Source organism: Vicia villosa, linkage group LG7 (genome assembly GCF_029867415.1).
Source record: "Vicia villosa cultivar HV-30 ecotype Madison, WI linkage group LG7, Vvil1.0, whole genome shotgun sequence".
In the NCBI taxonomy this organism is placed as follows: domain Eukaryota; kingdom Viridiplantae; phylum Streptophyta; class Magnoliopsida; order Fabales; family Fabaceae; genus Vicia; species Vicia villosa.
In genome coordinates this window covers 54,528,487-54,539,350 of record NC_081186.1, presented here as the reverse complement: position 1 = coordinate 54,539,350, position 10,864 = coordinate 54,528,487, and the positions used below count along the sequence as shown (strand labels likewise).

The 10,864-nt window shown below is 34.7% G+C and overlaps 2 protein-coding genes across 2 annotated transcripts; both read left to right on the top strand.

Annotated features, from left to right (window-relative positions):
* The first annotated feature begins 3,131 nt into the window (after positions 1 to 3,131).
* On the top strand, positions 3,132 to 6,357 carry LOC131619079 (phosphoenolpyruvate carboxykinase (ATP) 1-like). Its single transcript, XM_058890220.1, has 12 exons — positions 3,132 to 3,328; positions 3,546 to 3,724; positions 3,799 to 3,952; positions 4,048 to 4,132; positions 4,224 to 4,324; positions 4,408 to 4,706; positions 4,912 to 5,085; positions 5,185 to 5,250; positions 5,330 to 5,508; positions 5,695 to 5,864; positions 5,952 to 6,120; positions 6,214 to 6,357. Exons 1-12 carry the CDS (start codon positions 3,132 to 3,134, stop codon positions 6,355 to 6,357), a joined length of 1,917 nt encoding a protein of 638 aa, XP_058746203.1.
* A 3,890-nt stretch (positions 6,358 to 10,247) lies between these two features.
* LOC131619078 (uncharacterized) lies at positions 10,248 to 10,851 on the top strand. The gene is made up of 3 exons (XM_058890219.1): positions 10,248 to 10,290; positions 10,372 to 10,410; positions 10,547 to 10,851. The coding sequence occupies exons 1-3, from the start codon at positions 10,248 to 10,250 to the stop codon at positions 10,849 to 10,851; spliced, it is 387 nt and encodes a 128-aa protein (XP_058746202.1).
* Positions 10,852 to 10,864: the final 13 nt, after the last annotated feature.

Here is a 10,864-nt window from a genome sequence, read left to right as displayed (position 1 = left end):
GACTTCTTAGTTTAAGTCCATCCCCAGTAGAGTTATCTCTCAGAGTCAATAAAACAATAAATCAATCAAAAGCCTCAAGCTTGGGCCTCATACAAGCCAGCTAAAGTCAAATCTTTTATACAATAGATAGACATAGTTTATTTCTATAGAGAGATATTTCTCCTATCTCACCACATTCAAACAAACAAACATTTCAATTTCAATTTCAATTTCAATTTTAAACATTCTCCCATTTAGGACTTTGAAAGGCATGCTCTGAGGCAAACAAACCCAGACTTGTACACTTTCCCTAATTTGATGAGAATCCTTCTTTCATTCAAGAGGCATGTTGGCTGTCATACTTGATCAACCAAGTAGGCTCCCTCTCTTAATGAAATGAATTCAGCTTTTCTGTCACTTTATAATGTTTGTGGTGGAATAGTAGAAATACCTCTCTATAAAGATGACTTCATGTCTCTTTACTGTAAACAGAGATTTAATTCAAGCTTCAACCGAGCTTCAAGCAAGGCACCAAAAATAATTAATTTCCCTAATTAGTTCTCCGAACTACAAAAAGCTCTGACTTCCATTAGGGATATGTAGGCATGAGGTTCACAAGGAATCTCAGCGAGCTAATAAAAAACCAAAAAATAGTCAGTCTGTCTTCTTTTTTTTAAATTCAATTTAATTCCTTCTCCTAACACAAAGGAGAAACTTTCCCAATAATAAGCAACAAACACAATCACATTGACATAGAGAAGGTTCCCGTAGAGTACTACGGATATGTAGGGTGCTTAAACTCTTCCCTATGTATAACCGACCTCCCGGACTCCAGAATTTCTAGTCTAGGTGAATCCCCACACTTAACAAACTCCTAGGGTTTATTTGAGATCTTTTTCTCCTTTCCTACTCGTAGGATAATTAAAAAGTTCGTGTGATATCGTAGGAAGAACTGAAACAAAATTCATCCCGCCACGGACGCATTCTCCTTCCAAATTCCGCGTGAAGGGTCTAGCGTGCCGTCCTCTCAAGTGAAATGGGGAGGTAAAGAAAACGACACCACACTTTCAATATTATTTAAACAATATTAGTAGTAACCTTTTAAATTAAGTTTATGTTTATCCTTTTAAGTGAATTAAGTTTATCCTTTTAAATTATTTAAATTATTTAGTAGTAACCTTTTTTAATAAACTTTTTTTAAACATAAAAGGTTATTTAAACTTAATCCATAAATAAATAACCTTTTCAACACTTAAGTTATTTATTTAGTAGTAATTTTTTTTAAACGAGTTTAATTGATATACAGTGTTAGTGTAAAAACTTTTACACCATCATTACATCATCAATATTCAATTGTATTACTTTAAAAGAAGTTAAAATCAAAGTCAAACATTTTATACTTATTAATGGTTGTGATTCATTGATAGTGTGAAAAATCTTTATACTGTCAGTATATTTTAATTAGATTCTTTTTAAACAGTAATATTAAATATTGATAATGGACAGAAGATTCAATTAAGTGGATATTCGAAATATTGATAATGTGTTAGTGATTTAAAATATAATCAATAATGTTGTTTTAGAGAGAAAATGTACAAATGAAATGTGATAAAAAAAAAAAGCTTTCTTAATTAGTTGGTTCTGAAAAATGTCATTAAAATAGAATGTCATTGTTGTTACATACGAAACTTTGAAAAACAATTAAATAGAATGTCATTGTTGTTACTTACGAAACTTTGAAAAACAATTAAATAGAATGTGATTTTTATACATTGTGTCATTCTTAAAAAACGATTAAATAGAATATCATTGTTATATACTGTTCACTTGTTAATATATTTTATTTTTACGTCTTTATTAATGTGTTGGTTTTAAAAGATTAATCTAAAATATGATATAAGTAATATAAGGCCTAATAATAAAATTTTAAATAATTTTAAAATTTTAAATAGATCAATGATTTTAATATAAACCTGTTATAATTTAAATACTTTGTAATATATATTGGTGTTAAAAAAACACTTATAAAATTGTTTTGAAAAATCAAAAATATTTCTTATAAAAACAATTTAAAAAAATTAATAATGGTTCAGAATTAAGAACCGGTATACTTAATCATTTGTTTGGTTCAGTTCCGTTTTGAATAAATTTAAACGGTTCAGTTCGGTTCTTATAATTATTTGTTGTGGTTTGGTTCATTGCATTTTGATTTTCTTAAAGAACTATACCACGAATAGCCCTAATCATGAACTTTTATTTCAGCTCAAACTCGACTCATTAAGAATTTGATGAGTTCGAGTTTGAGCTCATCACTAACTTTTTTTTCCAGCTCAAACTCGAGTTGTTAGAAGTTCACGAACATCTCGGTTCAACTCGTTAGGTTTATCTTATTAGGTTCAACTCGTTTATTTCCCGAATTTAAAAGTAATTTTTTAAAGTCTATTTTTTTTATGTATATATTTGACATTCTAAATTAATATTTTTTAAAATAAAGTTTATAAGATTGAAATTTATAAGATGTTGATTCTATTTGTATAATATTTTTTAGAAATAATTTGCTCTCTTGAGAATATAAATTATCAATTAAAACCATTAGATTAAAAAAAAGATAGAGTTAAGATTTAGAATAAATATTTAAACTTACAATAAAATTCATTTTGCAAAAATAGGTCTACGGATGACAATTAATACTTCCATGTAAACTAACCAAACAACATTTTCGGTGGATAATGTGTTGGAAATTTCCATGGAAACTAACCAAACAACATTTCCGGTGGATAATGTGTTGGAAATTATCTATTCTAAGCCCTTAAGCTTAGGGATCATAGGTTTAAAACCCACATCAAAACCTTCTACTTTCTTTCGTACTCATTCTAATTTCTTTCTTTCTCTCTATCTCATTACTAGGTACGTTATGATTCCCTCATTGTTGTTGCATAGATATTTCTAATGGAAACCGTGTCCATAAACATGTCTGTGTCCGTGTCATGTGTCTGTGTCAGTACTTTATAGGTCATAGTTATGTAACACATGCATGCATGTATTGTCACAATTTTATGTAACTTTGAATCATAATAAACCTTACATGGCATAGTCTCATGTTATAAATTTGTGTGTTGATGTGTGTCTTGTTAACGACAGATAATTGCAAGATGTCGCCAACCAAGGACAAAGCTATAATGGAAAATATCGACGACGAGGGAAGTGTTCAAACAGTTAAGGCTAACACCATTGATGAGCTTCATTCACTACAAAGGAAGAAAAATGTTACCCCCAAGGCCGGATCTCAGGTCGATTTAAATACTTATTCCGGGGAAGAGCGTCACAAACAACGACTTGAATCTATCAGGTATGTGTTGTGACTAACAAATTTTCATGTTTTTGAATGTTCATTATGTCTATGCAAACATATCAAGATCATACTATAAAAAATAGATAGTATGCAAACATATCTAAATATTAAGCAAATAATAATAATAATAATAATAATAATAATAATAATAATAATAATAATAATAATAATAATAATTAAATGATTAATGACATGATTTAATTTGATGAAACAGTGCATCTCTAGCTTCATTGACAAGAGAAACTGGACCCAAGGTAGTGAAGGGAGATCCAGCTTTGAGATCAGAAACACAAAGAGTTGCTCATGTGTCTCACCAACGTATCACACCAACCATTGCTGTCAGTGACAGTGCCCTCAAGTTCACTCATGTTCTCTACAATCTCTCCCCAGCAGGTTCTCTTTTACTTTCTCTTTTCACAAAATTTTTATATATCAAAACTATATGCTAATGTGGAAGAATGGTGCAGAACTTTATGAGCAAGCCATAAAGTACGAGAAAGGCTCGTTCATAACTTCAACCGGAGCCTTGGCCACGCTTTCAGGGGCCAAGACTGGACGGTGTCCGAAAGATAAGCGTGTGGTGAAGGATGACCTCACTGAGAATGACCTTTGGTGGGGAAAGTAAGCATCGTTTTCATTTTAAGGACTAGTTTGAATTTGAAAATCGGTTAAGGGACTGCCAGTGTAATTTTATCTAAAACTGTTATATTTTGAAGGGGTTCTCCGAATATTGAGATGGATGAGCATAGTTTCATGGTGAATCGAGAAAGAGCCGTTGATTACTTGAACTCTTTGGATAAGGTCTCGTTTCTCACTTTTAAACTAAAAATGCAACTGAGATTGAATATGAAATGGAGAAGATTCTAAGAGAATGATATAATCGAATTTGCAGGTTTTCGTGAATGATCAATTCTTGAACTGGGACTTAGAGAACAGAATCAAAGTTAGGATTGTTTCTGCTAGAGCTTATCATTCACTTTTTATGCACAACATGTAAGTTCTAACTTTGTTATTTGCGTGCTCACGCTGTAACTGCGAATGTGGACTGAAATTTAACCGAATGTGCGTATTGGCAGGTGCATTCGACCAACCCCTACAGAGCTTGAGGAATTTGGAACACCGGATTTCACTATTTACAATGCAGGACAGTTTCCGTGTAATCGTTATACACATTACATGACATCTTCAACGAGCGTTGATATTAATCTTGCAAGGAAAGAAATGGTGATTCTTGGAACACAGTATGCTGGTGAAATGAAAAAGGGTCTTTTTAGTCTCATGCATTATCTCATGCCGAAGCGCAAAATCCTCTCGCTTCACTCCGGTTGCAATATGGGGAAAGATGGCGATGTTGCTCTCTTCTTCGGACTCTCAGGTATATATATATATACCTTCTACAATCGCAATTGCGGTTGCAGACTACCGTTTAAAACCATATTTTAAATAATGCTTGTCTGACACACATTACATATCAGGTCACACTAGTATTGTTGATAATCCTTAAAATGGTTATCGTAGTTAAACGAAAGAGTTACAATGATTTTTTAACCTTTTCTTTTTCTTATCATCGTCTATACTAGGTACTGGAAAAACCACTCTTTCAACGGATCAGAATCGGTATTTAATTGGAGATGATGAGCATTGTTGGAGTGAGGACGGTGTCTCAAACATTGAAGGTGGTTGCTATGCAAAGTGCATTGATCTATCTAGGGAAAAAGAACCTGATATCTGGAATGCTATCAAGTTTGGTACAGGTATTAATATGAAGCTACTTTAATATCTATTTTCATCTTTAGTTACCTCATACAAGAGATATGTGTTTTGATATGTTTTTCTATCACTTGCTTTATCAGTCGTGGAAAATGTTGTTTTTGACGATCATTTTCGAGAAGTTGATTATGAAGACAAATCAGTTACAGGTAACTAATTACTTTGTTTTTTAGTTGTCAACGTTCTCTCCTGGATGAAAAACGTTAATATAGTTGTTTTGTATTGTAGAAAATACTCGCGCGGCTTATCCAATTGAGTACATTCCAAATGTGAAGTTACCCTGTATTGGTCCTCACCCGAAGAATGTGATATTATTGGCCTGTGATGCATTTGGCGTGCTTCCACCAGTTAGTAAACTAAGCCTGTCACAGACAATGTATCATTTCATCAGTGGATATACAGCTTTGGTAATGTCTAACTCACTCTCCGGTATATCTTAGTAATATCTATGAATCACTGACAAAAACACCAGACATGACACTTATACTGACATGTGACGGATACTCAGACGCACCTTCAACTTGAAGTGTTAGTGTTAAATAGGATAATATGTATCTCTCATTCGTTAATTCTTATATGGATCATAAATGAAGGTGGCTGGGACAGAAGAGGGTATAAAAGAGCCGCAGGCAACGTTCTCGGCTTGTTTTGGTGCAGCGTTTATAATGCTACATCCTACAAAATATGCAGCAATGCTTGCTGAAAAAATGCAAAACCATGGTGCTACTGGATGGCTTGTTAATACTGGTTGGTCTGGTGGAAGGTATGCATTCAGGATTTTTAATAAAATCTTATACAAGAAAAATGCAGCTATCCTATAAAATATTCAGGATTTTCTGTTAAAATGCAGCTATGGTTCTGGAAATCGCATTAAACTATCCTATACAAGAAAAATTATTGATGTTATTCACTCTGGAAGCCTCTTGAATGTTCAGTACAAGAAGACTGTGATTTTTGGACTTGAGATCCCTACTGAATTGGAGGGAGTCCCCTCAGAAATTCTCGACCCTGAGAACACGGTTAGATTTCCTTGAACTCATGCTTTTTACATGTTATTTGAGCCTAACACTTTTCAAAATCTTTTAAGCATTGGATGTTTTGTTATTTTGCAGTGGTCAGACAAAGCAGCATACAAAGAGACATTGTTGAAGTTGGCTGGATTGTTCAAGAAGAATTTTGAAACCTTCACTGACTATAAGATTGGTGAAGACAACAAATTGACCGAGGATATTCTTGCAGCTGGTCCAATCTTTTGAAGCAATCTTGTGTTCGGTTTCGCAGAGAAGAAGACTAAGGCTTGCTAAAAAAATATGCTTGTAAACAATATGTAATGCTTGTAAACAATATGTATTTTTAACTGATTTTAATTAACTTAGCTACAAACTAATTTTCCCCTTCATAATGCTTTTTATTTCTGCATCTTCATTTGACTATTTCTAAGACAGTACGGAAACATATTTTCATCAAATTAATTTAATTTGAGTTGAGAGGATTCTAACTCTATAAAGATCATACCTTTCATGTTAATAAATATTTGTACAATCTTTGCTATTAGAAAGAGAAATATAAATATTGTGTTACAATTAGATTTAGTATCATAATGCAATGAATATGACAACTCTTAGAGCCATTCTTTAAATAGAATTCTTAATAAATAGTGAAAAACATTATCTAGCCTTATGGTAATTGATTCTATACAATAAAAACAAAAGATTATTCAGTGAATATATTTCCAAGCTTCATGCACAAGCTCATCGTTTATGAAGGGACGCAAAGACCACATTAGGTAGTAGCTTTCCAGTTCTTCCGATGACACGTTCAGATCTAATGCAGAAACGATCCTTTCCTGTACCCAAGTGGAATATTTTAAGAGATTTCATTTGACTAATAGTAATGTAACAGACAAACCATTAACTACCTGCATCAAATAGTCTTGCTGGACCATACCGTATATGGAAGAAAGCAGCATTTTTGCCGTCCTGAGTAAGAAGCAATTGCTACTCTAGTGAGCCAGAATTCCATAATCAATGTTATTATCAAATAGCGTGAAAATGATGCTAAAAACTAGTGGATATAAATACATTTTTATTCAAAAAGATAGAAATTGCATAAGAAATTCTCTGAATTAAAAAATTAGTAGCATTACCAAATCATTATAGATCTCTTGCTCGTTCATTTCAAAATCAATATCTGTATCTGAAAGGGATGATAATTTTCCATGTATACTTTGCAGAACATTTCTTACATTAGCATGTATATCTCCAAGTTCATCAAGTACTACCTTCACTGCAAGATGTAAACAATTAGTTAATTGTCAAACTAAAAGGAAGAACATAATATCACCAAGAAACTTATGACATAAGGTTTACACCAAGACATAAACAAGAAGTTTGCCATCAAACTAAAATAAAGAAGACAATATCACCAAGACGCTTATACATAAGGTTTACACCTAAAGAATATATTTAACACAAGACTCAATAAAAAGATGAACCTTATTCTTCTTATCACACTTTAAGAAAGGGGGCTTGATTTTGTTGGTAAAAATCTTTATATTAACAAAATGATGGCCAATTCGTCAAAAACAACCGTCGTATCAATCCATAGAAGTAAAGTAAGTAAGCAAGCAAACATTTTTGGGTAGAAAAAGACACCATACCTTGTCTTATCTGGAGAAGAAGTCCATGTTTACACGAACCCACTTCCATACACATATTTTGCCATATTGTAACAATTAATAGTCAAGTGAGAAGCTCCCACTTCTCTCTAAGAAAAACTTATCGTGTTTTTTCTCTTATACTCTTGGTAGGGTTTAGAGCGCCGTTTTCGGTGATTGTTCCCAGTTTCTCTGGCTTGTTTCCCAAACTCGTTGTAGTTTTCTCTTCTCTTATCCACGAGCAGCCTTCTTTGGTGTTTATCCTCGGTTTTTCTTGTGTGTTGTTAATTGGTTTTTGAGGTGTTTTGGTGGTATAGAGAAATGGAGGGAGTTTCAGTTATAAAGGGAAGAAGAGGAAGGTATTACGTTAGAGGTGGAAGAGGCATGCGAAGACAAAGTATTTCAAAGAACTTTAGCGGCTAGGCTATGGACTGACAATACTTTGCTTTCACAAACACGGTGATAGGAGCTTGGAAGCTAAAAAATTCCAGTTGAAGTCAAAGAGATGAGCAAGAACCTTTTTCTTTTTTGATTTGCTACCAAACAGGATCTAGAAGGGGTTTTGAGAAATGGGCCTTGGAGTTTCGATTGGAATATTTTGGTGCTTGCTCGAGTGTCTGGAGAAGAACAGCCCTCAAAACTCAACATGCACTTTGGTACTTTCTAGGTTAGGGAAAAAGGAGTCAAACTCAAGCTCTTGTAGCAAGAGTTTGTTTAATCTATCATCAGGGCAGATTAGGTGTGAGGCGAAAGGGAAGGACGAGGAAGGAGATGAAGCAGAGGTAAATCAGAATAATAAAAGTCCACCTTTACTTGTAGGTGACAACGAGGAGGATCTCAAGGTGAAATAAGGTCCCCAAAAGATAAATGTTTTGGAGATTGAGGCAATGGCAGCATCCTTTGGGGCAGTAGACATCTCGAATGTTGGAAAGGATTCAGGCAAAGCTCCAAAGGAACGCACAACTAAGAAAAAGAAATGGACTCGTAGACAAGGAGTTATAAAAGGAAATCAAGGTCCAACAAAGAAGGTAGAGTTGGAAAGTCGGAAGAGGAATCTGATAGATGTGATGATCATAGATGGGACTGTGGACAGTCATGAATTAATGAAAATCTTGAGTTGGAAACAGTAGGTCGTCTTCTCAGTTTTCTTTGGGAAGACAAGTCCTAGATATATGTGGTTTGACGGATTTAGGATACCAGGGCCATCCTTTTACGCGGACTAACGGCAGAAAGGGGAACGACAACATCCAATGTCGTCTGGATAGGGCTCTAGCATCCAAAAATTTCCTCAACACATTCTCACTAACAAAAGTCCTTCACTTGCCAAGGTTTGGTTTGGATCACACGGTTTTAAGGATTGACTCGGAGGCAGATTTGGGTAGCAATGACAAAAGAAGGAAACATTTGTTCAGATTTGAGGAGGCTTGGAGCAGAGATAAAAAATGTGAGTCGACGGTGCGTGAGGTTTAGAATAGTCTCTCTGGGAATGGTGTTTCAAAAATTGTTGGTTTTCAAGGTTTAAAAGAGCACTTTAAAGAATACAAAGTTAGTGCGGTAACACAGGAGCTGCAAAGAATAAAGTCCTTTCTGCAAGAAGAAAATAACTGGGATGCTAGTGAGGAGGCAATTGCATATTACAAAGCCCTTGAAGCTCAAAGGAATATTCTGCTGCAACTTGAAGAATTTAACTGGAGACAAAAAAGTAGGGCAGTTTGGTTACAACAAGGCGACAAGAACTCAAAATTCTTACACAAGAAAACTGAGCAGAGAAGGAAAACGAATGCTATTCAGAAACTTAAGGATGATGCTAGTTTTTGGTGGAGAGAAGAAGAAAATGTGGAAAGGTTGTTGGTTAGTTATTTTAAGACTTGTTCACTTCCTCAATCCCTGAAAACATTTCTGAAGTCTGTTCAGTGGTGCGTGGGAAAATTAATAATGAGCATTTTAGGTGGTGTGAGGAAATTTTTACTGCCTTTGAAGTCAAAGAATCTCTTTTCTAAATGATCCCCCTCAAAGCGCCTGGTCCGGACAGTCTCCCCGCGCTATTTTTTCAGAAGTATTGGCACATAGTTGGTGAGTAGGTAAGCCATTTGGTTCTGGACATTCTTAACAATAATAGGGATCCCGATGAAATTTCCAGCACCCATATTGTCCTTATTCCCAAATACAAAAAAAAATTGCAATTGCAATGTGGTGATGAAGATGGTCTCGAAGGCAATTGCAAACCGCAACAAAAAAATTCTGCCGGAGATAGTGGACGAAGAACAAAGTGCTTTTGTAAATGGGAGGTTAATTACAGATAATGCTTTGGTGGCTATGGAGTGTTTTCATTTTCTCAAGAAGAAGAAGACGGGAAAGAGGGGAGTGATGGCCTTAAAGATAGCTATGTCAAAGGCTTATGATAGGTTGGAGTGACCTTTTATTGTGGAGGTTCTCTCTTCAATGGTTTTTCCAGCCAACTTGGTTAACTTGATTAAGAGGTGTATCTCGATGGTGTCTTACAAAATCCTTATCAACGGCCAACCAAGCAGAGGTTTCATTCCAAAGAGGGGTCCTCGTCAAGGAGACCTGCTCTCAATGTACTTATTTATTATTTTTGCTGATGTTCTTTCAGGTTTGCTTAAGAAGGAAGCTTTGGAAAAGAGGATTCATGGTATTCAAGTAGCGAGACAGACTCTGGTGATCACACATCTCTTTTTTTGCGGATGACAACCTCCTGTTCTCTAGGGCTACATTTCATGAAGCGGACAAAATTATGACAACTCTAAAATCTTATCAACTTTCATCAGGTCAATTGGTTAATCTCGACAAGTCGGAGGTATCTTTCAGTAAAAATGTGCGTGAAAAGGATAAAGCTATGATCCGTGCAAGGATGGGGGTAAAGACAGTTGATAATCACTCTAGATATCTTGGCGTGCCAGTGATCTTTGGAAAATCAAAAAAGGAGGTTTTTTCACTTGTCGTGGAAAGAGTGTGGAAGAAAATTAAGGGTTGGAAGGAACAATTCTTGTCTAGAGCTGGGAAAGAAGCTTTAATTAAAGCGGTGGCTCAAGCAATTCCAACATATGTGATGAGCTGCTACAAAATGCCATAAGCTATTTGCAGTG